Raw genomic sequence first — 27,799 nt, 5'->3', positions numbered from 1 at the left:
CCAAAGACTTCCTTCACTCATTTCTCGTTTACTTTTGTGAGATGGTCTTGGCCTAACACCTGGCCCAGCGCTTCTTACCAGCTCAGGCTGCGTTTTTCTCTTACTGATAGAACTGGAACCATCTTTCATGACTTGTTTCTGAGTAGCCAGCACTCCCTCAATGGCATGCGTTTCTTGAAATTTGAGTTGGCGTTGCACAGCATTCTCTGAAATTTCTGGTTATGGCAAGATGGTGTTTTCCCTTTACCGAGAAGATGGGAACGGTCTGTTCAGAAAGCCGAGAAAGAATCAAAGAGATTGCCTTAGAGATAAAGAATGAATTAGAAAGAAAAGAAGCTTGGATTCTGAATCCCATGATACAATTTAGGCAAAGGCAAGAGGCACCAGAGGATATAAACTCACAGCACAGAAACCCTCCAGAAATACCCTAAGGACCATTAGTGTATCTCAAACAGGCTTCTCTTAATACTCTGCATGCACAGAGCAGCCATGATTAAAATAGAGTGGAATATTTCATTTTCTTAAAGCAAAGTGATAATTACCTCTGGTATAATTTGCAGATTTAATCGACTTGATAAAATATTAACTCGGTTTCGGGGATGGGTTTGTGCTGATCCTGGCCACTTTCCTTCTCCCTGTCCTGACCCTGACCACTTGCCACAGTTCTTAAAGTCACTAAACAATCATGTTAATAATACTGTTTTTATAATAATAATTTCTGGCCTCTTTATAGCCCCTTTTACTTCACAAAGCACGTTAACATATATTATCACTAATCTTCATAATAACTGTGAAGATGGAAGATTGAGCATAGTTACTCCCATTTTACAGATATTAAAACAGAGCATTGGAGAATTCAGTTACTTGCTGTATTCATTTCCTAGGGCTGCCTTAACATATTCCCACACATGTGGGGGCTTCAAACAACAGAAAATGATTCTCTCACTCTTCTGGAGGCCGGAAGTCCAAAATCAAGGTGTCAGCAGGACTACACGCCCTTCCAAGGCTCTAGGGAGAATCCTTCCTTGCCTTTTCCAGCTTCTGGTGGCTCCTGGTGTTCCTTGGCTTGTGGCAGCACCACTCTGGTCTCTGCCTCGTCTTCAGGTGGCCATCTTCCCTGTGTCTTTGTCTTATCTTCCCTTCTTTTCTCTTATACAGATACTAGTCTTCGGATTTAGGGCCCACCATACAGCTGGAAGGATCTCATCCATGATCCTTAACTTGATTATATCTGCAAGGACTCTATTTCCAAATATGGTCACATTCACAGCTACTGGGGTTTAGGACGTTGACATATTTTGAGGGCAGGGGAGACACTATTCAATCTACTATAGTTGCCCAAGGCGACACAGCTGGCTCAACTCAGATCTGTTGTTTGGATGTCTTTTTTTTTTTTTTTCCCCACCAGACTGTTGGCATCTCCAGGTGCCCTTTGGGCACATTTTCTTCTGGGACACAACGGATTTGGGTCCCTTCCCCATTTTCCACTACCTGGCCCTAGGATTGCCACTGGTAGCACCGATGCTGCAGAAGGAAGAAAACTAGTGATGACAAGTGGAGAATCAGTGTTTTCTGAACATTCAGTCTTGGCTTTGGCTGTTCAGCAAAGTGTCTGTGTGCACAGACTTGGATGGGGCTGAGTTAATCCGTGGGAAGCCCCAAGGGCCCTGCGATTAGGCCCCGGGCCAGCTTGGGGCAAGGGCTGGGTGTTGGTAATCTTTGCCCTGAAGCAGCTGCTGCTGTATTATTCATGGGGCCGCCTGCATTATTGATGGAGCAGGGAAGGCTTACTTTAGGTTTCTAGAGTCTGTCCCTGAAGCCCTGGCTGAAGGCTCCTTTGCTCCAGACTGATTTGATGGGAGAACAGACAGCATCCTTTAGACCCAGGACTTGCTCTTCTTTGCTTCTGGTCCACTTTACTGTTTAACCCTCTGTTGTCAGGATATGAAGACAATAGTGGATTGGTCAGTGAGATGTCCAGGGCAGTGCTGTTCTGAGACTCTGCCATAGGTATGTCTTGCTGTCCAGGAGGAAAGTCCAGAGGGATTGGGGAAGAACTCAACGTTCTTCTGCACTTTCCAGGAGACTCTGGATTGGAGGAAAGGACCAGGTCTCATGGGGCATGCCTTCTGGAGGAAAAAGATGGAAGGAAACAAACAAGCTGTTCGCATGCCCATGCCTGGCAGGGTGTTAGACACACCCCAAATATCTCATTGGATTCTCCCGACGGCCTCAGGATGCTGTGGTCCCATCCTCCTTTCTGGGGGACCCCTGAGATGTTGGGATATGCAGTAGTGCAGGGCTCAGGCAAGAGTCAGAACTGAATAAAGCACATGTGGCTTGAAGCAGCCTGGCTAAGCCTCTCACTTGTCTAGTATTTTCCACCCAGGTGGGTCATTTGTATTTTTACAGCTACTTAATAATGAATGACCAGATCTTGTCAAGTAAGCAACTGGGAAAAGTCAGACTGACCTGGTTCAGTTTGCATATATTTCAGCATCTGGACCCTCAGTGTCCTTCCTGCAGGGCTGCCAGGCCTCTCCTCGCAGCTGCTACCACATGAATCCCAGCTGCTCTTCCACCTCCCTTTCCCCCAGACACGCTGGGCAGTGGATCTGACCCTCTGTGTTTCCTAAGGAAGCCCTCCGACGTCCCCTGCCCCTGCTTCCGCCTTGCTGGGAGGGTCAGAGGGAGTGAGGCGTGTAAGGCATCCAGCACAGCGCTGGGCACAGAGTCAATGCGATGCAGTGTTATCCTATTATTTTTATGACTTCTGTCTCATTTTCTCCTCTCTACCTTTTCTCTCTCCTCTCTCTCATTTCTCAGTTGCAGAGGCATCTGCTTTAACCCCAGGGCAAACTCCTCCGAGAGTCCTGGACCTCATCCCTCCCTTTTCTGCTCTAGGACCTCACTTTCCCCTCCCTACCCCTGGACCTGCCCCCGCCCCATTTCCAATATGTTTCTCCTGTTCCTTTCCACTGATTTCTTCTCTTCTGGTTTTTTTTTTTTTTTTTTTTTTTTGCTGTGTTGGGTCTTTGTTGCTGCGCATGGGCTTTCTCTAGCTGTGGCGAGCCATGGCTTCTCTTGTTGCAGAGCACAAGAGCTCTAGGTGCTCAGGCTTCAGTAGTTAAAGCACGTGGGCTCACAGTTGTGGCACATAGGCTGCAGTAGTTGTGGTATCCAGGCTGCGTAGTTGTGGTGCACGGGATAAGTTGCTCCGCAGCATGTGGGATCTTCCCAGACAAGGGCTCAAACCCACGTCCCCTACATTGGCAGGTGGATTCTTAACCACTGCTCCACCAAGGAAGTCCTTTTCTCTTCTGTTTTCAACCAAAGGCACTTCTGTCCTCCACTAACTTCCTGTCCCCTGGAGCTTAAAACATTAGGGTCATCTTTTCCTCTTTCCTTTTCTTCTACCCCCAGTGAAGCACCAAATACCACCTTGTCTTCCTATATGATGTTTGCTCCATCTTCCCCTTCCCTCTCCCCAATTTTTACCTCTGTACTCCAGGCTCTTGGTAACTAGGCAGCTGTTCTCTCACAGTGGTCCAGGGTTCCATGGGGATCTCCAAGACCCTTACAGGGATACAATGAGGTTAAATCTATTTTCATAATAACCCTGAGACATCATTTGCCTTTTTCACTCCCACGTGCAGTGGAGTTTTCCAGAGGCCATGTGACATATGCTCCCGTTATTCCTCTGATGTTTGATGGAGTTTGTGCTAATGCATGCTTGTGTTTTAAAATTTTCTCAGTTTTAATTTCTAACATGGTAAATCTTGGTAGATATAATCCACCTAAAAGTCCTTTGAGACCCTCAGTCATCTTTAAGAGTGAAAAGGAATTCTGAAATCAAGAAGTTTGAGAACATTAATCTGGAGCCTGCCAGCCTATACGGTACCTATATGTGAATGAGAAAAGATGCCTCTTCTGGGTGGATAGAGCCCCGTGCCAGGTACCAGATCCGGTCAAGGGTATACAGGCTGGATTTCATCCCCATTCATCCCTTTGGCTGGGTGCTTTGAGATATGCACGAACTTTGCCACTGTACATGGTGACCCTGTGTTTATAAGACATCCTAACAGGTGTCCCAGTCTCCAGCATTCCTCCTCTCTGGTTTTTCCTGTCCAGCATTGTTGAATTACTCTTCTTACAGTTTTGTTCACTTCATTCTCCAACTACAAGGGCCTCGCTGGTTCCCACTGCCTCCTGGATGCATTTCAAGCTTCCTGATGTGGCAGTGAAAGTCCTCCACCATCTGATTTCCACTTGCCCTTCCAGTTTTATTTCCTGGTGCTCCTTGACACAAACTGTCTGCCATGGTGCAAGCTTTTGCCTGTTTTCACAGTCCAGCTTATCACACCCCCTCTAACTCTTCCTTTAGTCTCTCCCTCCATAAGCCCCTGCAGTCAGGGGTCCTTCTTACTCCTCTTAGCATCTCTCATCTAGTAATGCCTTGCACATGATAGACAGTGTGGAAAGTGCATGAATTTTGGAGTCCAACAGGCTAAGATTTGAAGCCCTGCTTTGTCACACACCAGCTGAGGGACCTTGAGCCTGTGACTTGACTCCAGACATGAGAGGGGGTTCCTCACCTGTGTGACAATGACACTGGCTGTCTCCGAGTGTAGTTGTGAGAGGCAGATGCTTGATAAAGGTTAGTTTTTGTCTCCTTTGCTGAAAGAGCGTGGTGTGCAGAGAAAAGTCACAGGTACTTTTAGACTAAGACGACACCATACAGAGGTGTTTGCATATTCTACCTGTGCTGTCCTGTTGGCTACAAAACACTGATTTTCCCCCGCAAGGGCCTCACTTTTTTCTGAAAGCCGGCTAATGCTGATGCATGCTGCACTACTTTGGAATTAGCCCCTTGTCAAAAATATCCTGGGTCTTGGTGTAGTGACCCAAGTGCCCCTCCCTCTGGACATCAATGGAGTCATCCCCTTACTGGTCCAGAAGGAAAATCATGTTCCCTTCAGTGATCCAGGCACTCAGATTGAGCAGGTGCCCTTGACTTGAAGAGTTTTACATCCGCTAATGCCCTTCAGTTGTCCCCCTAATGAGATAACTCTCTCTAGAGGGCAGGTGACTCCCTCTAAGTCACAAGGAAAATGAATGGAGAGGGAAGGCCTTGAACTTGACTCTTCCTCTGTCAGACAGTCTTCTTCACCAAGACGAGTGCTCCTGGAAAACAGGGACTGATTATTCATTTCTTTTTCAACAGCACTCAGCCCACAGCCAGATATGGAAGAGGTGCTTATTAGGGATTTTGTTGAATTAATGAAGGAATAAAGCTGGCCCCAAAGATGGGCTTTGAGCAGATACTGGAAACAGCTAACTACCTTCTCCCCAAGAAGAATAGCTCCTTTCTTCCTTTCTTCCTCCTTCCCTCCTTCCCTTCCTCCCTCCCTCCCTTCCTCCCTCTCTTCCTTCCTCACTTCTTTTCTTCCTCACTTCTTTCCTTCTTTTCTACCTTCCGCCTTTTATTCATTCAACAGGTATTTATGTGCTAGGCTCAGTTACAGGGGCTGGGGATACAGCAATGAACCTAGTAGGCAATGTCTCTAACTTTGATGAAACTTAATTTTTATTTGGGGAGACAGATAAATAAACAAGCAAACAAATAAATATTTATTTTTTTAATTTACAATTTTTTTAATTAAAAAATTTTTTTTATTATATCTAAATTAACTATTAGATATGTTTGCATCTGCCTGTCCAACACCCCCAAGCAAGCAAATAAATATTTAAAGTAATGCTGGGCAGTGACAAATACTAGAAAGAAGAAAACAGTCGGGCAAGGGACTGGGCAGTGTGAGTGCACGGGTTGGTGGTGGCTTTCCTATAGGGGTGGTCAAAGAAGGCCGTATGATTCCTTAATGAAGTGAGGGAGTTGATCTAGCAGATATGTTCTGAGTCCGAACTCTGTAGGCAGAAAGGACAACAGGTGCAAAAGTCCTGAGGCAGGAGCATGCAGGCCATCCTGTTGAACTTGACACACAGCAAGGTCAGAGTGGCTGAGGAAGAGGAGGGGAGGGTGAGGCAGGCGATGAGGTCAGAGAGGTGACAGGGGGTGGTGCAGATCCTGTAGACCTTTGACTTTGACTTTCAACGAATTGGGAGGCCACTGGAGGGTGGCTGTTGTATTTAAAAAGTCTCTTTGCCAGGTAAGTTCAGTGGAGTGGATTTCTTTGGAATGCGTTTATTCGTTTAAAAACTAAATAAATTCATGGACTTCTATAAGTATGTTTTACTTCTTTGGAGACCTTGCTAAACCCTTTTTCTAGTTAGTCCCTGAGGAGCAGGTGGGGGCCCACGCATGGCCTCGCAGCCCTGGGAGGGAGCTGGGCCACGTTCGGTTCAGGGGTTCCCTTCCCTCGCTTCTTTGCCCGCAGGAGGTTGGAGCAGAACTTCTTCAACTGTAGCTGTGACATCCGCTGGATGCAGCTGTGGCAGGAGCAGGGGGAGGCCAGGCTGAACAGCCAGCACCTCTACTGCATCAGTGCCGACGGCTCGCAGCTCCCGCTCTCCCGCATGAACATCAGCCAGTGTGGTGAGTGAGCCGCCCCGGGCCCGGCCGGCTCCACGCGGGGCCTCCCTCAGACCCCAGGGACGGCGGGCGTGGCACATCAGCAGGGAAGGCCGGAGCCTTCCTTCCCCATTGCCCTCCCAACCGTGAACTCTGCATTGGGTGCAGGTCAGGCTCCCCTCTTACCTCCTTGCTCATTCCTGTCCCTGCGTGAGCCAGCCATGGGATGGTCAGTTCCAGTGATGCAGAAGAGGGTTAAGTGTGCCCTTTGTCATTGGACCAGGGTCCTTTCTCTCTGTGATTCCCTTGTCAAGCAAGCCCGAAGGAGCGTATATCCAGGTGTGGTCTCTGGACCTCCTGTGTCAGGAGCATCTAAGGTGCTATTAGAGAAGCAGGTGTCTGGGCCCATCCACAGACGTATGCAATCAGAATGTCTGCGGATGAGTTTGGAAATCTGGATTTCTAGCAAGCTCCCCATGGGAGTCTGAAGCACACCAAAGTTTTGAGAACCAGTGCCCAAAGTGGAAAATGCCATTTGACGTCATTGCCAGAGCTGCATTCCTCCAGCAACGGTCCTCTCCGCCCACCCCCCGTCCCTCACCACCTTGTCCAACTGCATGCACTTAAATCTTGAGTTCTGATGTCCGCTGGGGAGGTGGTGTGGAGCTTCTGGGACCTGGGGGACTTCTAAGAGGTCAAGCAGGTCATGTGAGCATTTTGGTAACAAGCATTTGCCTACTGTTTCACCCACCCTGTCCCCCCTCCCAGACCTTCCTGAGATCAGCGTGAGCCATGCCAACCTGACTGTACGGGAGGGTGACAATGCTGTCATCACTTGCAATGGCTCTGGATCGCCCCTGCCCGACGTGGACTGGATAGTCACTGGACTGCAGTCCATCAATACCCACCAGGTAGGTGTCCTAGGCTTGGGCCCTATCACCTCTTAGTCTTAATGAGCTAAATCATGAATAGAAGCCAGAGATATGAGAATAAAGAAGAAGGAGCGGGAAGTTTGTGGTCCTGTCTTTACAGGAAGAAACGCATAGCCTTGGATTCCACCCAGCTGCAACATTTTCTAGCCAACTTGACCTAGAACATGCCATAAACATCTCTGTACCTTACTGTCCTCATCTGTGAAATGGGTATCATGCTGTCATTCACCTCATACAGTAACTGTGAGGGTTACCTGAGCTCTTGACTGTAGAACTTGGCCCTTGGTCAGTGTGCCTTCACTGGAAAGGCCTCCTTCACCTTCTGCCCAGCTTTCCTTGTGACTCCTAAAGGTGTTTGGGGGTTAGGAAGAGGAGCTGCCCTTGTAGAAACTGTTTCATTATTATCTTTTTTTTGTACCATCATCTAATTTTTCTTTTTTTAAATCTTTTCCTAAATTTTTATTGTGGTAAAGTATATATAACTTAAAGTTTCCTATCTTAAACATTTTTTTAGTTATTATAAAATATTAGCTCTATTCTTCGTATTGTACAGTATATCCCTGTAGCTTCCTTTATACAACCATACATGATGGTTGTCGGTTTTCTTGGGGTTTTAGACAAACCTGAACTGGACCAACGTACACGCCATCAACCTGACGCTGGTAAACGTGACAAGTGAGGACAACGGCTTCACCCTGACGTGCATCGCAGAGAACGTGGTGGGCATGAGCAACGCCAGTGTCGCCCTCACTGTCCACTGTGAGTGGACACCGTGGTGGCGGGCGGCTGGGACCCCGGGGGCTTCAGCACCAGAGGCCGGGGCCGGGCAGAGCTGCCACAACGTGGCTGGTCCACCAGGAGGGGCAGGAAGACTCCTGGAGGGCAGGGCTGAGCAAGTCCAGTCAGTCCTTGGCTAGAACCCCAGAAGGGGTGTCCCTGTCCCTCAGAAGATGGTGTACCTCCAGCTCAGCTCTGCCTTCACACATGAGTTGGCCCAAGTCTGCCTTTTGTTAAACCCCTAAAAGGTCATGAGAGGGAAGCCTCCAGCTGTAGCGGATCCAGGGAACTTGGGTGAAAACAGGCATCTCTTCCCCTCCTTGGGGGTGGTGTTGGGGAGGCAACCTCTGATTCCCTAACGTCTGTTTAGAGCTGGGTGCGGAAGAATTGGCATGCCCACCCCAGCTCCTGGAAGGCTGCTCCGGGACCTGGGAGGCTCTGTGTCCTGGGCTTCAGCTTGGCTCTTGCCTGGCAGACCCCCCACGTGTGGTGAGCCTGGAGGAGCCCGAGCTGCGCCTGGAGCACTGCATCGAGTTCGTGGTGCGTGGCAACCCGCCACCCACGCTGCACTGGCTGCACAACGGACAGCCACTGCGCGAGTCCAAGATCATCCATGTGGAGTACTACCAGGAGGGTGAGGTCTCCGAGGGCTGCCTGCTCTTCAACAAGCCCACTCACTACAACAATGGCAACTACACCCTCGTCGCCAAGAACCGCCTGGGCACAGCCAACCAGACCATCAATGGCCACTTCCTCAAGGAGCCCTTTCCAGGTGAGGGCAGGGCTGCTCTGGGGTGACTGATCCCCTCCAGGAGCTCAGGGGGACGGGGCATGGGGGCTTGAGAGGAAAAGTAGCATCAATACAAATGCCATTATCACCGGCAACCAAACACACACTGGAACATATTCAGCCATCACCAGAATTTTGTGTAGACTAGATAAAATCTCTGTTTTCCAATAGTGGTCACAGTGAAAACCAAGCCCCCCTCAGAAATACACAGTTGTGCATGAAAGGCCTGCGGTGCTGTGGTAGAGAAAGTGGGGACCTGAGAGTTGGATAAGGATGGTGGAGAATCTGGACCCGGTTCTTTATGTGTTGGGGGACTTTGGCCATGATTGTTGCCTCAATACCCTCATCTGTGAAATGGGCATGATTGTACTGCTCCTATAAGAATCTGGTGACTTTTAAACAACTTAAAGTAGACAAAGCATGTGTCACAGTCTTTAGTACCTAATGATGGTTTGGTGACCTTCCATTGCAAGGGGCTTCACTGTCTATTTGATTCAAACCCACATTTAACAGATGAGTGAATAGAATCTCTTTCCACTTGCTGGGTAGCAAGGCCTTGGCTGGGGTCGAGGCTTCCAGGTCTGTGATTCTTTTCCTCTAGTTCTGTGGTGAGCTGATGGGTGGGGGTTACTTGATGCTGTCAGCCTGTGATGGTGCTGATGTCAAGTGGATGGGGTTGGGGGGGAAAGTCATTGAAATATTGAAAGAACTTTGTTTGAATATTTGGGGAGGGGAGTCTGTCTTTCTCTGTCTGGGCTAGAATATTTCAAATACCTTCCTGAAGTTGGAGGAGAAGAAAACACTCCAAGAGTTTAGTGAAAGTGGTTGCAGCATCTCTTGGGGGTGGTTTTGGCAGCTGATGAGTTTTTGTCAGTGAAGCCAGGTATCTTTGATGACCTTGGTGATTTCTGCTGGAAACACGGTAGATGACCTTTTGGCCTTCAATTCCTAGAAATCTGGGATTCTAATGACATAAAGGGGAGTGTAAAGACTGACCTCTCTCTCTCACACACACATACACACACGCACGCACACACACACTCACACTCAGGGCAGTGGAGGACTAGCACTGTGCAGCGTCTGCTTACATGAGGGTGACCTCACAGTGTACAGATAACCTGGGGGTAGTAGCTCCAAGAGGCCTTTTGAATCTTAGTACATGGAAACTTGAACTTTAAAGGCTTTAGGAGAAACTCTGGAGAGATGAGCCTGCCTGGGAAGCTAAATTCTTGCCACTAAGGTCTAGGGGATGATGGACCATCTCTCAGGAAAGGGCTGAGGATGTGCTGCTATTTGAGACCCTGGCCATCCCACATGGCCCGACATTTCCAACATCATTCCCAGTATGCCCAGTAAGAGGCCCCAGGACACTTCTCACTTTGGGCCACACAGAGCTTTTTGGGAACTGGAAGAGTTCCGGTCCGCATTGAGGAAGCAGTGGCTTTTAGATGCAGAGATGCTTTGCTTTCCGGGGCCACAAAGTCAGGCTAGGCTTTGTTGGCATAAAGGGCTGGGGTGACCCTTTGCCCTGCTTGTGCCCCTCTGGTGATTAGAGAATGAAATCTGTCTTTAAAGAGGAGAATCTACACTCCCTGGTAGGCGAGGAGTGAAGCCCCCACCAAAGTAACGCTTCTGTTTCCAAAGGGAAGGTCCTGGCTCCTGGGGAGAGCAGGGAGCCCTGGAACACCTGGCGAGGGGGAGCCACTCTGGCTCCTCCCTGCAGAGGGTGTCCTGGCCGCGGGGCAGCCGGGGCAGTGGGATGGTACAGCGGGCATGGTTTTTCCTTTGTTCTCCCTCCCTTTGGGAGGGAAGCAGCTCTCTGCCTCCTCCCAGCCATACAGACACCTCCTCTGTCCCCAAGAGACACAGCTGCCCCTCCTCATCACCTCTGGATACCCCTGTCACCTTAACAATGCTCATCAAGCCAGTGGTTCTCAAAGAGTGGTACCCAGACCAGCAGCATCTGCATCACCCGGGCAGGTGTTAGAACTCAGATTCTGGAGCCCCACCCACACCTACTGAATCAGAGACTCTGAGGTGGGACCCAGCCATCTGTGTTTTAACAAGCCCCCCCAGGTGACTCAGACACTCCCTCATTTGCCATCTGCTGCCGTGGCGTTTGGGGAACCCAGAAGGCTGGAGGGAGGGTAGAGTCACAGAGGAACTTGAAGGGAAACAGCTCACCTGAAGTGGGTTTCTGGGACCCATCTACACCCTGCCAGGGCCATCCTGTGCAAAGGTTTGCTCGTTTGTAAAGGAATCAGTGGGTGACAAAAAGGCAGTGACAGGCAAAAGATGTGGCAGTCGTGTCAAGTGACAAAATCTCTAGGCGCTCAGGGGAGTACAACATCCAGGGGAGCCGGCAGTAAACCTTGCACCTGCTGAGCCTGGGTACAAAGGCTCTCGGTGGACTCCTGTTCTTCTCCTGCCAGGAGTGTGTGGGGACGTCATGTTTGTCATTTGTACCCCTCTCGCTCCCAGGCAGCAACGCATAGAGATTAAGAGCGCAAGGTCTGAAATCGGACAGACTGAGGTGCAGATCCTGTCTGTGCCCTACTGGACAGGTGGCCTCGGCTCTGAGAATAGGGCTTAGCACATGGTTGGCGTGAAGTGAAGGACGATCACTGCGTGGTGCCTGTGTTTCTTCGTCTGTGCAATGGGAATGATAACCAGAGCTCCCGCCTAAGTTGCCCTGAGGAGGAATGAAGTGATGTCTGCCCTGTGTTCAGCTCTGTGCCTGGACAGAGGAAAGGCTCAGCCGCTGGTGGCCACGACTAGGGTTCCAGGTGGAGAGGTTAGGAGTTGAGTTCAGGAGTTCTAGGACCGGTAGTCACTCGCTAATCAAGCTGGTTACTTCTAACAGACAGTCTTCGGGTCGTTTGCTAAGGTGGTGGTCATGGAGTCACAATGCCGGCGTTCAAATTCTCACTCAGTTTCTCATCAGCTCTGTGATCTCAGGCGGATTACTCAATCCCCTGCTTCTACCTCAAAGATTGTGGTGAAGAGTAATTCACATACTCTGGATCAATCTACCTAAACTCTTTCCCGCAGTGCTTGGTACAGAGTAAGCACAAAATTACTGTTTGTTCTTATTTTTATTAAAGCAAAACAAAACAAAACACCTAAAGGCAACTGAAAGGGGATTTGTTTGGGGGGAAAAACAGAGATCTGAAGGCGAGGGTCTTCTTTCCTCACTGTTTGTGGGCCAGAGATCCACGGGAGAGAGTTAATTGAAATGACTATGTTCAGTGGAGCTGTCTGCAGATGCAAAGGCCTCCATCAGAGGATTGTTCTCGGGGCAGGGCATTGAAATGAAAATGTTCTGGGAAAGCTGTTTGTAAACTTCGCATGCTATACAAATGTTGGTGTTTCCTTCTGCACTTCCAGGGAAGCACTGGCATGTTCAGCCTAGAGTTCAGCCCTAGTATAGGAACCAGTCCCTGGAAAGGCAGATTTGTTCTAGGAGCATCAAATCCTCTTTGGTGTTTCAGGACCTTAGAGGGGCCATCAGAAGGGATCTGGGTGTAAGACTGGGAGCCGTGAGGAGTCAGGGATCCTAGTGTCCGGGGAGGCTGGGGAACATATCATGGTCAAGGTGGTACCTGGAAGGCTACCAGTTGGGGATCCTTATGAAGATGTGATAGAAGGAGGAATGTTGCCAAGGGGTGTGTGTGTGTATGTGTGTGTGTGTGTGTGTGTGCCTGCACATATGCTACAAATATCTGAGAATACTTGGCAATACATTTAGGAATAAGTGAGCTGCCGTAACTCTTGAATTCTCAATTTTTTTTGACTTGGCCAGGAAGTCTCTTCATTACGATTTTGTGACAGCAGAAACCAGAATTCCCTCAGGGCCCTAACTACAAACAATGGGGGACACCATTGCCCCAGTGCCCCTAGCCGCATCAAGGCTGGTTTCTTTCCCCTAAAAAACTTGTTGAGACTAGAATGTGGTCCCAACCTGCTGGTCCTGGGGGAAAGGAGGCGGCAGCCACACGTGGCCTTCTGTGCGGGGTGGACAGAGCACGTGGACGCCTGGCGCAGATCCCTCCTCCCTCCTCACATCTGAAGCCAGGGCATCTCTTCTCGTTATCACGTCTTACTGCATCTCTCTCTGTCTGGACGCAGGCTGCTGCCTCTCTTCTTCCTTTTCTGGACCCCATTGGCTTTTCCCACTGGGTTTTTCTTGAGGAGTTTGGGGTCTGGAGGAGGTATGGTCTGGGACTGGAGGAGACATGAGCCTTGTATTCTCTCCCAGCGCCCGTTTGGATTCAGATTCTGCCTTGGCGTACTGATCCAGTTGTCCTCCCAGCCTGCTGGTGTGGGCAGAGGTGAGGACCACTCTTGGGTACCAACCTCTTTCAGGGTGAAGTTCTGAGTCCTCCCAGAGGTTAGAGGGAACCTAGGAAGTCTGGCTGTTCCAAGGCTCATTTGCTTCCCGGGTGTATAAATGTTCCCAGGCTCTTGCAAAGGAGCTAAGCATTCGTCAGATGATTGAGAGATTACAGGGTTCACAGATTCGGCCAAAACATTTGGCTGACGTGAGAATATTCTCTAATAAAAGAGAGCCTTATGAGAAATATGCAAATCGGTATTAACTAGGAATTGATCTGGCACCTCTCTTTTCTCAGGCTCTGAAACCAAGGCTAGGGCCCCCTTGCCTCCATCCTCCTCCCAAATCAGGCATCTGGTCACCTGAAGTTTAGAAGGGAGTGGGGGGCATGAAGGGCACGCTCAGGAATTTGGAAGAAGCTCTACTGCTCTCCCTCGAAACAACAAAAAGTGGACAATGAACAAGAAATCTATTAACAGTGCATTTACTGTAAATAGGACTTCCTTTAAATGACTCCTTTACAGAAAGCATCCTTTTCCCCACAGGTAGTTAGGGAAGGATAGTTGCTGGTGCATACTTACCAGAGGTATGACGACAATGCCTATGGAAGCTTAGCCAAGGACCTGGTAAATAGAAGACCCACAGTGAATGAATGAATGAATGAATGAATGAGTTGTTCTTATTTTTCAGGGTGTGATGGGTTTGTGCCGGGAGGGGGTGTGGTACAACACAGTGGTTCTCAAAGGGACCAGCAGCATCCTCAGCACCTGAACACTTGTTAGCAATGCAAACTCTCAAGACCCACCCCAGACCTCCTAAATCAGAAGCTCTGGGGTGAGGACCAAAAGTTTGTTTGTTTGTTTTTAAAGTTAAAAATTTTTTTTTATCTTTTTATTTTGAAATAGTTTGAGATTTACTAAAAAAATTGCAATATAGTACCAGAAACTTTCTTATACCCTTCCCCCAGCTTCCCCCAATATTACCATCTTACGTGATGAGAGTGCAGTGATCAAAACCAGGACAGTAGCATTGATACAAGCCTATGACCTAATCTACAGACTTTCTCCACATCTTATCAGTTGTTCCACTGCTGTCCTTTTCTTCTTTGAGATTCAATCCAGGATTATATTGATACATTGCATTTAGCTGCCGTGTTACCTTATTCTCTTGAAATCCGGGGCAGTTCTTCAATCTTTCTCTGTCTTTCATGATCTGTGCACTTTTCAAGCATCCTCACTAGTTGTTTTGTAGACTGTCCCACAATTTGGGTTTGCCTGATGTTTTCTCACAATCGAATGCCAGTTATGTATTTTTGGCAAGAACACTGTGGAAATGATGCTGTGCCCATTCAGTACATTGTGTCGGGGGTACGTGACGTCTGTACATCTTATTACTAGTGATGTTAACCTTATCACTTGGTCAAGGTGGTGTCTTCCAGGTTTCTCCACTGCAAAGTGACTATTTTTCCCCCTCTGTAATTAATAAGCATGATATTTTGGTTTGTAAATATCTTGTTTCTTATCTTTCTTTCACACATTAATCAGCATTCATTGATGATTCCTGCCTGAAACTAACATCACTGTGCCATTTGTCAGTGGCGATTCTTCTATTTCTATTCTTGCCTCAACATTTATTAGTTGACATTTTATTGTAAGGAAGAGCTTCCTTTTCTTCCTCATTTGTTGATTAAATTACTTATTTATACAGTACGGACTTATGGGTATTTCCTTTGGTGTGTGAATTATAATCCATGTATTAATTTGCGAGGGCTGCTGTAAGAAAGTGTCCGTGACTAAGTGGCTTCAAGAACAGAAGCTGATTTCTCACAGTTCTGGAGGCTGGACGTCTGAGATCAAGGTGTCAGCAGGATTGCTTCCTTCTGAGTCCTCTCTCCTTGGCTTACAGATGGTTTTCTCCTCCCTGTGTCCGCACATGGTCGACCCTCTGGGTATGCCTATGTCCTAGTGTCCTCTTACAAGGACAGCAGTCATATTGGATTAGTGCCCACCCTAATTACTTTATTTTAACTTAATTACCTCTTAAAGACCTTATCTCTAAATACAGTTATGGTCTAAGGTACTGGGGTTTATGACTTCAAGATATGAATTTTGGGCAGATATAATTCAGCTCATAAGAATCTATGACTGTCATTATATTGTCATTATGTTTTGTTGCTCAAATCATCCCCAATTTGGCCATTGGAAACCCCTTCATATTGGCTCCTGTCTCCCTTCTTCATGCCGTCATGTAATCTTTGAGCACCTTCTTACTTTCTAGTACTGCAAGATGTTCCAAGCACATCTTGTACTTTCTCTGCCCCAGCCCTAGAATTACGTGTTTCTCCGAGGAGACTTCCTTCTTTTTACTGGAGGATGGTAGTGGTCACCTCCTAGATGCTTCTGAGGCAGGCTAACGTTTGAGAATCTCTGATAGCGTGGTTCCAAGCTCAGACTTGGATTTGATTCCAGCTCTATCTCTTCTTAGATGAGTGACATTCAATTAGTTACTTACTCTCTGTAAGTCTGTTTCCTTTTCTGTTGAAAGGGGCTGATGCTACCCCTCTCCTAGGGTGGTTATAAGGATTGAAATATTTCATAAAGCATTTTGCACAGCCCCTGGCTCATAATCAATGCCCAATAATGACTGTCTTTCATTATTAGGTTACCATTTCTAAAGGCCAAAGACCAAATAACACATTTTCACCCAGGAAGTGGGCAGATTCTAGAGGGATTCCCAAGAATGTCTCAATGGCCTCCTAGAATAAACTCTACATATCGATTTGAGGAATTGTGTCTTAAGATCATAGCTGGCATTTTCCAGGAAGATTCAAGGAAGCACATCCTGCAGTGTTTCTTCTTGGCGCAAATGTCCCACCAACATCCACAACACTCTGGGTATCCGAGGGAGGGAAGGCTGTGTGTGCAATGGTGAGTGTGGATTTAATCCCTCATCTCATAGTTTGGTTTCTAGTCTCCAGCTGGGCCAGGCCACCTCCCTTGAAACCAGCTCTTATTCCTTCTCCATTTGGAAGACCACCTTCTAAAGAGTGTGGGGAGGGGTGATGTGCCAAGGATTTTAGTTTTCAGTTGCCGGGGCAACAGGGGATCCTGATGAGTGGGAGAGTTCATAGCTCTGAGGAAGATAGAGCACGACTGTTCTGGATTTTTTTTTTAATTTTTTTTATTACGTTTGTTAATTATCTCTTTGTCTTTTTTGCAGAGAGCACGGATAACTTTGTCTCTTGTAAGTCTCTTTTACCTTTTGCTTTGAAAGTGATTTATTCTGATACTTTTGGTAACTAGTGAGTCCAAATAGCCCTCTTTCATATTCTACCACCATCCCCGGAGTCAAGGCCCCTGAGAGCATCTGAGTGAACCATGAAAGGAGAGTAGAATTACATCTTGGGCAGTTCCAAGCCCATCCCTCTTGGACAGTCACTTGCTGCCTCAGTTTCCCCACAGTTTTCTAGGGTCTGACCACGTTGTGGTTCTTCCTACCCAGATGGAGAAAGGTGGTTTTGGAAGGATGTGGGGCTCACGTGTCCCGGTGGACCCGTGTTGAGCATCTCAGTTGTTCTTACGGAGAGAACGTGGAGCCTATAAACCTGTTAGTGTTTGTCACCTGCTTTGAGAGCCGGGACCTACCTCGCATGGAGCTGTGATTGACAAGGCCTCCCGATAGGTTTGTCTGTCCTCAAATGAGATTGTTGAGGCTCAGTCTATAAGCGATTTGGGGCCAGGACTAGAGGATCCCCAGAGGATTTGGTGTTTTGTTCGTGGGCTGTGGGGAAACCTATATTTACTCCTTTTCCTTTTGTCTCCTGTGGGAGAGGCCATTTCTGCTCCCCTTGCAGCCTGAGACAGTAGACAGTCCTGTTTAGAACACCCCTTGCTGTTTGGCACAGGTGTAAATATCACCTGAGATTCCTTTATTTGTCCTCGGTCTTTGAGGACTTGCCATCTCACAGAACGTCCCTCCAGAGAATTCTGAACTGGGGCTGTCTCTGGACAAGGACTAATGGATGCTTGGCTTCCCATCCTGGCCTTGACGGGAAGAGTGGGTGTTTCCTGGTCAGATAAACTTGCTGCCTAACTGAAGCTGCCATCGTGTTCTGAAATCTGCCTTAGGACAATGGATGGTGGGTTGTTTATGGGGCCACAGGCCTCCTGGATCACACGGAGGAGTGCAGAGGGAAGGAGGAAGGGTGTGGAGAGCCTGGGGCAGGATAAGGGCTGCAGAAAGGAGCCGAATGTCCGCAACAGCTGCCATCGTCGACAGAACCGGCCGAGTCCAGACCCTGGTTGTGATCCCAAACCCTGTTTTCCCCTCTTGTTTATCCAATAGCTCATGGCCCACGTGGCCCAGGTTACATTATTTGCCCTGAGATGGGGGTCGAGTGATGGGAGTGAAGGTTCTTCATACCTATGGAGCCTGTCTTTGAGCTGTCAGCACCCACCAGGCAGCCACACGGGGATCTGATCACTGGGGACCCCTGCAACGCCTGGGGAGGTCAGGCAGTCAGAGTCTGGCTTCAAGGGGATGTTGCCCAGCAAGAACATTCAAGATGGCTTGGGAGTTGGGCGGCAACTGTGGCTGCGGCTCTCGTGGCCAGGAAGCTAACTGCTCTTCTCTATTTGTGTTTGGTTTTCAGTCTACGAAGTGAGCCCTACCCCTCCTATCACTGTGACCCACAAACCAGAGGAAGACACTTTTGGGGTGAGTCACGACTCGGTCAAGAGGAAGGTGTTTGCTGATGCAGTGGTTTTCAGTCTTCTGTTTTGTAGCTAACTTTTCCAAATACTGCCTTATTTGGAACCCTAGCGTATATGGTATAGAGAAGCTGTGATGAATGACCTCCTTTCAGGTGGTTGAAACCCTCCTTGTTTGATGAGAATAATTCATTGTTTGAGGAAGTCTTTGAGGATCTGCTTTAAGCCCTAGGGCTCGGGAGAGAACAGTTTGAAAATTCCCACTCCATTAGAAGCCAGCTGGGCCTGACTCAAAGGGGCTGCTAACTGCACAGCCTTTAACAAAAGTCGGCGGCGCCCAGGGCATCTTCCTGGGTGGGAGGTGCCCCCACCCCTCTCTCTCAGAGCCTAAGATTTCTCTGGGGAGGAAAGGAAAGGGGTCTTTTTAGAATCTTCTAGATCAGAGTATTATGCAAAGACTGTCAATGTGAAGATGCAGGATTTGCTTGCTAATTAAAACCACAACGAAGCAACAGACAGAAGCCTCTCTGGGCTTCCTCCTGCATCTCTTCGGATGGTCCCCAGATGAGAGAGCTCAGAACACTGAATCATGGAACTTTAACCAATCTGGGTAATTTATTTCTTGATGACCCTAGATTCTCATAAATGACGTCTTCTCAAGACTTGACTCAGTCTGAGAGGTTCTGAAGCTTACTGAAGGTCAGGGAGGACGACTGTTGCTACTGTAATAGGACTGTTCTCATCTGAGCGTGTATGATGCTTGGCACTCGGGTTCTCTGTAGCTGTGCTGACTGTCTGTTTTTGGTTCCTAATAGGTGTCCATAGCCGTTGGACTTGCTGCTTTTGCCTGTGTCCTGTTGGTGGTTCTCTTTATCATGATTAACAAGTATGGTCGACGGTCCAAATTTGGAATGAAGGGTAAGGTGGGATTTTCATTTGCAAGGGTCTCATGGGGGGAAACGTGGCTCCCTTTGATCAAGAGATGCTGTTTTAATCTCTTTGCTCTCCGAGTGGACGTCAGGGTGGTGGGCTTAAGTGGCCCTGGTGGAGATTCCTGTGTACAACTTTTCTTATTGATAATGAAGTGAAGGCAGTGTTGGTGTCTGCAAGGATCGAACTGTGGACCTCCTGGTTTTTCTGTGACGACTGAAAACATTGCTTCGCTGGGCTGGTACAATGAGGATGATTTGGGAAAGAAGTTGGATTTGAAGGCAAATGAAGAGGACTTAGATTTCTTTTTATTTTTGGTGGGTAAAGAGATTCTTTGTTTGTTACTTGGTTTTTCTTTTGTCTGCACCCATCGTTGGATTTGTGATGAGACAGCATTAGCAGAGTTAGATGTAGGGTGGTAGACTGTGGCATTGAAAAGTTGCCCATGCATGGTATCTCAGCACGTAGCTCTACACAGAGTTCCAGAACGGATGCCAAGAGCAACACGATTGCTAAATCAGCTGGCTGGTTTCCACGACACAGAGTACTCAACCCCATTACAGCTGGGGTAGAATGTGAGATGTGGCTCTCCAACAAGGCTTGGGTAAGGGGGCTGGCACGAGAGGGGTTAACATGGTGAATTAGCCTCCATCTGCCCAATCCCAGGATAGATCTGACCAAATGGCTCAAGGGAGGCTGGATACCAGTGCTTAAACAGAAACTTGAATTTCAAGATGTACTCCCAGCTGGGGTTTCCATTTATGGCTGACGTTAATAGGAGATGGATGGGAAGGGAGGATGAAGGGTTTGAGAAGCCATCAGATCCCTGAGCTAGGATTCAGGTTGGAGTCTCCTGGTGAAATTATGGGATCCAGAAAGATGAATTTCTATGATTTCTGCACATGCGCTGGTATCTGTGGTTGGGGGTCTTGACCTGGGGGCTCAGGAACTGAAGTGGAAATCATGAATGAGATTCTCAGGGACAGCAGTCCCCTGAGCTTATACGTGAATGTTTGAGTGTTTGTTCATGGCGAGGGGGTGGGGTGGGGTTGGAAAGAAACGAATCCATAGCTTCTGTTATATTATCAAAAGAGTCTGTGATTGCCCTAGAAGTTTAGAACACTGATATATAGCAAGAGATAGTCACAGAGAACTACAAAGGCGGAAACCATGGGGGCAGACTGCCTGGATTCCCAGAAGCCTTCTGTCTCTTTCTGCTCTTGGTTAAGCTGAACAAGTCCCAGAAAAGTAGACCAGATTTTCTTGAAGCACATGAAATATTTTGACCAAGAGAAATACATTATAAAACTTCTATACATTATAAAACTTCTATATGTATAAGAAGTTTGGCCCGAAGCCAGATGACTTAAACAAGAGGAGACCACCGTCAGGCACCTTGGCTGGAGATGTTTTAGCTGCCAGTACCGCACGTGCCAAACAGGGCTTCACAGGTTTGGAAGATCAGCGACTGCCATGCAAGCACTGAGCCTTCAATCTTAGCATCATCCTTGGGCTCCTGGCTTTGAGGACCTGGCATGGGTACTTGTGCAAAATTTTCCTACCATGGGAGGAACTTTCCTAGCTCTTCCTCTCGCCACCTGAGAAAACGTCAGGGCCTTGACCAAAGGGAAGAATGGGGCATTATTGCTCTTTCCCTGAGAGGCGTGCCACCAGCTGAGACCCTGCGGCAAGCTTGGCAGCACTGTGTGAGCAGATTTTTCCTATTAATTGTCATCCGGTTTCTGGAACAGCATGTCTGCATGCCGGGTGGATCAGGCAGCACCCGTGGCGGTGCCTTCCCCTCAGCTGTCCTCGGAGTCTCTCCCAGCCCCCACTCCCCTCTCCTGGGCTGAGCTGCCTTCATTGGCCCTGGTTGGGCCACAAGAACATGTCCATGAGATGAGAAGTGAAATATCCCTTAATTTAAAGTCAGGTGACCTAAAGAAGTCCGGCGAGAGTGAGAGGCAAGATAAGATGGTGTATCCAAGGCAGACCCTGTTTAAAATTAAGCCTGCATCTTTCTGATCTTTGTTCTGTCTGTCTGTATTTCGTTCTCATCTTAGGATGAAATAGCAAATGCCCCAGGCTGCATACACCCTTGATCTTTTATTGCCAGCAGGCATCCCTGTCCAGAAAAAAGAGCAAAGGTGTGGGTACCAGAAGTCCCCCAGCTCTGATGCAGGCGAACCTCCCTCTCTTCAGAGCCACCCCTTCCTCAGCTTTGAATTTGCAAATCTGTGTTAGAATCTGTGATGCCACTTAATCGTTCTGTTTCCAGCAAAGTTACTTAACTTCTCACGGCCTCTATTCCCCCAACTTCAAAATGATGGAATGATACCACCTCCCTTGTTGGGCTGCTCTGAGAGTTGAGATCTGTGTGTAACTGACATTTTAAAGGGTCCCTATGGTTGTAGTTTTCTCTTTTTCTTTGTGTATAAGCCTTTCCAGGCTCCTTTTATTGTCCTTCCAGGAAAGGCTGCCCTCCCAAGACTTAATCATGCCCTCTTTTGTCCCACACCATACTTAGTAAAAATGCTTTTCTTCTACCCTAATCCTAGCGCACTGTCATTATTTTGTTCACACATCATCTGTCCTGTTAGACCAGGAGTGACTTGTCACAGAAACCTGCGATTGCTCAGCCCAGTATGCTGGAAATTTTGCAGTCTTTGACAAATGGTTGTTGAACTTAGAAACGAATGACTTTATTTTTGCTCATAAAAAAGCACAGCTTGTTAATCAGTAATGGGCTAGTTAGGGCTCATTTGGAAATCTGAGCTGTCTGGGCAGTGGCGTAGAGTGGGGATGATCTGGGAAACTCATAAATAATTCCCACCATCCACATCTGAGGGCCTGGGACACAGTGTGTGGATAAGGAGGGCTTATTAAAATGAACGTCCCTCTGAGAAAAAAATATAGAAAAATATAAAGATCAGTTTAACAAACACTCGTATTCGGGCCACTCAGAATAAGCAGCTGTTCCTGTTTTGTTTTCTGTTACATCTAGTGTTTCATTCCTGTCACTGATAAAACCGCAGTGGCTTTAACAGTCACCCCGGTCCCATTTCTGCTCCTGTTTCCATAGGCAGTCATTAGCCCGAGATCACTGTGTATCCATCTGGCCACTTGTTTTTGTCTCTCTCCCTGTATCTCTGTCTCTCCTTCTCTGCACACCCACCCTTCCCCCCATGGCTCTCTCCCAGCTAACCCGAGACCCCGCAGACTGCCAGCTTAGCAACTGCCTCCACTCGGTGGCAATCCTGGTGGCTGAGCCTTGTAACCAGCTCAGTTTTATAATTCTACGTATACGTATATGTGTGTGTATATATAGGTTTTGTTTTGTTTGTTTTTTCCATATCACAATTGCGTTTATTCATAGACATCTAAAAAACAATCAAAAGTATATAGACCTTATTAATAAATTTTAATTGGATAAGAGAGCTTGTGTCCTGAGAGTTTTAAACAGCATGATTCAAGACTGTAACGCTCCCAAGAGTGGTCACAGATATGTACAGGAAGTGAGGGAAGATAAACATATGTACATATGCATATATATGTATGTATACATACGTGAGTATATTTACAAGATGCATTACTTTGTGTATGTTTTAATTCATTCACATGTTTGTACTCTCAGCACCCTTTTGCATCTTGCTTTATTTACTTGTCATGTGTTAGGGGTCTCTCCATGTTGGCATGTATAGGCATTCTGCTGGGCCCCTGTTTGTATGAGAGAGTTTGTAAAAATGAACTGAAAATTCATTGTCTCAGACACCTTTTTATTTGTATCAACTGCCATCTTGTTGATCAAATTTCTGGCCTGGGGAGAGGTCAGGATTCTACCCTGGGGAGGGATTAGGGTTCGAGCTCACCGTCTCCTGCAATCACGGAGGTTCTGAAATGGGGCGGAGTGTGCAGTGGGGTTTCTTTGGGCTGTTGATGAAGCCCCGTGCTTTAGAGTGGCAGGATGATCCTGAAAGTATTTGGTATGGCGTGGGCACTGACCAGTCGGAACTGACACCGGCGCTCGTTGCTGTGCCAGGCGTTAATTCAGGATCATGCTGGATCATGGGGTGGTTGAGGGGTGGGTGGTTGGGAGGTTCAGGGCAGGGATCATTGATGGGGAGGTACAGAAATATATCAAAATATTTCAGTATCTTAACTAATTATATTGTGCCGATGCATCCTGGGCCTGGAAGTGACATGGCTCAGGATTTATACCATGCTCATCCTCATATAATATTTAAAGATTAGACATCAAAAGATCGTGACGGTGATCTAGCCTGGCCTTCCAGCATCAGTATTTACAGGTGAAAAACTGAGGCATAGGAAGCCCAAGAAAGAAGGTGACTTGCTCTGGTTTCTCAGTCTGGGTAAGCTGAGTTGGGTCTAGCATTTCCTTACCTTGCATCCTCAGCCACTTTTCATGGCAACTAGAATGACCTAACTCCTTGGTCTTGGCTGCCCCACCGTGAACACCTGTGGTGCAGCTGCCGTCTTTATTTCACACGGTGGTTAGCACGATAACCAGAGACAAGGTGCTTTGCTTAACTGTGTGTTTAAGGAATTAAACAGGTTCTGTAATTTTCATATAACGTGGCTGTCATTAGGATTTAATGGAGAAAGAAGTAAGCACGTGGAGTTTTTGCAGCCTGGAAAAAGAGCTACATTATTTGGTCTCTCTTATCTGACTACCTCTCAAGTATCTTTATATACGCCTAGATCAGAGATTCTGCGGGAGTGAACTGCATACTTCTTGGCTCCCTCTTACTCCCACAGAGGAAGCAGAATAATGGTTTGTTGGAGTTGAACGGACCTTAGACTTATTGGGCTAATGTTCCCATTGCGCAGATAAGGAAACAGACCCAGAGAAATGAAGTGGCGGCTAGCTAGACCAATACTCGCCTGCTTTCCCACCTGCGTGGTGTGTGCAGAGAGCCTGGGAAGGTCTGGGAAATGAAGATGGATTGTGAATCAATTAGCTCCGCTCTTCCTGTACTTTATCTAATCACCTTTGAATGCCTTCCCACTTCAACGGGGCTTTCAAAAATGTCTCTTATTAATCCGCTTTTCTCAAGCTGGGACACACCTGGCCTGGGAGCTGATGGAGCAGTCTTGCTTCCCAGGCTTAGAGGACTTCCTTCCTCTCTCTCTGGACACGTTGGGGACCGCGTGGCACGGCAGCGGAAACCAGAAGGCTGGGAAGGAAGGGAGTCTAGAAAGGATGCTTGGGTTTCTGGTAGCACCTTAAGTGCTTCATCTGTTTGCCTTCCATCCTAATGGTTGCATGTGTGCTGGTGCCTCTGACGGGCCTGAAGATGCGGACTGCAGGATTGTTCCATTGTGAATTAGCATCAGCTCATAGGTACTTAAAGTAAAATGGTTGCCTATTTGATTATGATTGGGATTTTTAACATTTTTTTACCCCATAAACAGATGGTAACTGCCCTCCGAGTGGATTGTAGAATCATGCCAAAGTCTTGATTTGGAGGGACTGGCTCCAGCCAGAAGATCTTGGGGGTGGCTGCCCTTGTTGAAGTGCCTTGTTATCCGTCTGGTTTCACCACTTGGTAAAGGGGAAAGAAGGGCAGACTCGGGAACGAGTCATTTCTGCCCACCCTCCTAACCTTGGAGGACTGGACTGAGAAGGGTTTCTTTTAGCTGGATGGAGGTAGGGCTGGGATCCTGGCCTCCTGAGGTTGGATGCTCTAACTGGCATTTCTTCTTCAGCTGGGATAGAGGGTCCCTGTGAGCCAGGGAATTGATACAACAAGAGTGGGGTAGAGATAGAGAATTCTGAGACTATTGAAAGGGGACCTCAACCGTGACGGAGGCCACCATTCATACCATTGATAAAGCAGCTTCTTTTACCTTGAGAAATGCACTTATCGGGCCTTGATTTAATAGGGTGTCAGAAGCCAAGAGCCAGGCAGAAGTGAAACTGAATGGAGAACTTGGATTTCCTGACTTCCTGAAATGAGTCTACTTTTCCTTCTTGCTTGTTTTTCTTTCTTGATTTCTTTTTCTATTTCCTCCTCTGAATTGAGGTACAAAAGGGATAAAGGCTCCCCTGGCCTTGGCAATGACCCTGTATTTGGGATTCCTGGTGGAAGATGCCTCTTTGAACATAATTTTGAGAGTGGTGTTATCCTCAGGCCCTTGGATTCTCCTAACAAATGTTCCCATGCCCTTTCCATCTTTTCAGACTCCAACCCCAAGGAACACTCCTCGCATTCGTTCAGGTCTAAATAAAATAGATTAGGTGTGTGGCCAACAACAGGCAGGACATAAAGTAATCAAAGCCAGGAATAGTCTGCTGTTTCCTTTCTTCTGCTTTGGACTTCAGTGTGAGTTTCTGATTGTAGGTGAAGCCTCTGCACGCTTGGTGACTGAGCTCTAGAATGTTGTACCAGAGCTTTGAGAAGTCTGGAAGGCAGTGTGGGTTTTTCTGGCATGCCTTTGCTGCTCTGTCTTTGTGGGATCTTTCCAGGTGTGCAGTGAATGGTCCTGGGAAGTCCCCGCACTGTCGCCGATGGTTGTGTTAAGGCTGCCCTGCTCCCTTCCTCTCTCTCAAGGCACCAGAGGACCAGCTGTCCTCCAGCACCGACTCTTCTATTTGAAGAGAAATCCCTGGAAATAGAGTCTAATACAAAATGTTTCCCCTCTGTGGCTACCTGCTCGCAGGCTATTCCCTGCAGGCCCCTGCCTCCTGTACAGCAGGGCCAAGGGTGGCCAGTATGCTGGCTCCAGTAACCAAAGCCGTTGCCTCTCTGATTCATTTGATTTTTGCAGGAAAACACAGTTCTTACTAATTCATGTCATTGCAGCAGGTTCCCACAGGGTTAACAGTCCTTTGATACCTCAGATTAGAAGTTCTTAGCTTCTTGTCCCCTTCTTTACATGTGACCGAAGACTCTCAGTCACATGCCTTATACACTCCTGCAGGTATAACCAGGCTTTCAGACAATTGCTGGCCCTTGCAGTAGCTTCTCACCTAAGAAAAATATACCTGCATACAAGTTAGCAAAAGAGATTTTTAAAACTAGGAATAAAATCAAATCCATGCTAATTTTTACTCTTCAAAAATACACAAACTTCAGTATTTTATTATTCATCCAAAGTCCCGGTGACACACTTCCTCACTGACCCAGAAATGTGACTGTATCCTGGCATCAGGATGGAAAACTAAGGGGGGGGAAGGGTCTGCCAGCCTTGACTTTCTCCCAATGTTCCTGGCCCAATGTGGTCTGCACCGCTGCACAGTCAAGCTGCAGAAATAGCTCTAGCAGGATCCTCTGTCTTCTTACGGCACATTCTTTCCATCTCGATATCTTCTCCTGTGGGTCCTGGGGGCTTTCACTTGCCCAGAGGAGGAGGGACTGTGGGCTTTGGTTAATGAGAAGCTTCCACGTGGCTGCAGTGCCCGAGCCCTGGATTTATGCAGCCCATTCTCCTGTGAACTCTGCAGAGGCTTTAGGATGTCCAAAGGGCGGCCCTCAGAACCACAGGCAGCAAAGAGGAGAGATCAAAACAACTGTTGATGGGGAAACACGATTTTGGACGTGGGAAGAAAAACCACACACTGAAAACAATGTCAAATAAGCAAACCGCTGCACATCCTTGGCCCCAGCTCCTCCTCACTCAGTTGCCCTTCATGCTGTGTATCCATCACGGGGGATGAGCTGGATGGAGTGGGGGAGGGGTGTGCTGCAGGAGGAGGGAGGACAACCTGCATCCGGCTAGGGCTCAGCCACCAGCCGGGTCTGCCACCCGCTCCTGCCCTGGAACATCCAGAGGAAAGAAGAAGAGCTTCCGGTGGGTCTCTTCCTGGCTCTTTCTCTTAGCGGATTAGTGACACTCTTTCTCCCTCCCTTCCCTGATACCCCAGTATGTTTAATTTAGAGAGAGAGTCACCAAGTCACTCTGGCGCACACCCCTTTATTCTTTTCTCTGTATTAATTCCGCTGCCACAAGCCAGAGAGGGATTTGCTGGCATCCTTGCACTGGTCTCCAAACCAGCTTCCTCCCTGACAGGACCGGCTGCCTAATTTGTGGGACCCAGTTCAAAATCTTCCAAAAGCACTAGAATCTCAGAACAGCTACACCAGAGGCTTATACCCCAATCATGGGGCTCTTGTAACTGTGGAGTCAGGGGTCAGGCCTGTGAAGCCAGCTCTTCTCCCTGAATACAAACCCCAACGTGGTTTCAGACCCTAGCGCCTTTATCTTTTCCTGAATGGTAATGAAGGAAACAGATATTTCTATGCTTCCTATTTAGAGAGAAACTGAGATTTGGGGTAAAGATAAGAGTATCAGCTGATTTTTCACTTCTGATCATAGCAAGGGAAGAGAATAGGGGGTATTGGGCATTTATTGAGTACCTACTTCGTGCCAGACATCTAATATACTGTATAATACTTCATCCTTATGGGTGGCTATTCTCCCCATTGCAAAGACGAGAAGCCTGCTCAGAGTGGTCAAACTGCCCAGTGTCATGTGGCTGGAGGGTAAATAACCAGGTTTTAAATGAGGTCACCCTGAATCGATGGTTCTTAATCTTCGCTGCCCATTCCAATCACTTGGTCAAATTGTATGACTCCCTCAGCCCAGCTGGCGCCCCAGACCAATTAAATCCGATTTTAGAGGTGAAACTCAGGCAGGGGCATGCTTTTTAACACCTCGGGTGATTTCAATTGCACAGCCGACGTTGAGAACCAGTGGTGTAAGTCCAAGATATGCATTTAATTAGTATGCAGTCTGTAGACCGGTGTATCTGATCACCTTGGGAGCGTGTGAAATGTG

At 47.7% G+C, this 27,799-nt stretch overlaps 1 protein-coding gene across 6 annotated transcripts in view; it reads left to right on the top strand.

The window, feature by feature from the left end:
• NTRK3 (neurotrophic receptor tyrosine kinase 3) overlaps positions 1 to 27,799 on the top strand; it is a 369,697-nt gene that overhangs the window by 114,631 nt on the left and 227,267 nt on the right. For 4 of the 6 annotated variants that reach the window (XM_057721553.1, XM_057721552.1, XM_057721551.1 and 1 more), the window contains 7 exons: positions 6,396 to 6,553; positions 7,298 to 7,440; positions 8,079 to 8,220; positions 8,714 to 9,010; positions 16,581 to 16,604; positions 18,013 to 18,077; positions 18,886 to 18,988. In XM_057721553.1, coding sequence (XP_057577536.1) covers positions 6,396 to 6,553; positions 7,298 to 7,440; positions 8,079 to 8,220; positions 8,714 to 9,010; positions 16,581 to 16,604; positions 18,013 to 18,077; positions 18,886 to 18,988 — 932 coding nt within the window. The remainder of the gene's footprint in view (positions 1 to 6,395; positions 6,554 to 7,297; positions 7,441 to 8,078; positions 8,221 to 8,713; positions 9,011 to 16,580; positions 16,605 to 18,012; positions 18,078 to 18,885; positions 18,989 to 27,799) is intronic. The other 2 variants (XM_057721554.1, XM_057721557.1) reach the window with 1 other exon arrangement.

Source organism: Hippopotamus amphibius, chromosome 2, assembly GCF_030028045.1.
Source record: "Hippopotamus amphibius kiboko isolate mHipAmp2 chromosome 2, mHipAmp2.hap2, whole genome shotgun sequence".
Taxonomy (NCBI): Eukaryota; Metazoa; Chordata; class Mammalia; order Artiodactyla; family Hippopotamidae; genus Hippopotamus; species Hippopotamus amphibius.
This window is presented reverse-complemented; position numbering and strand designations above follow the sequence as displayed.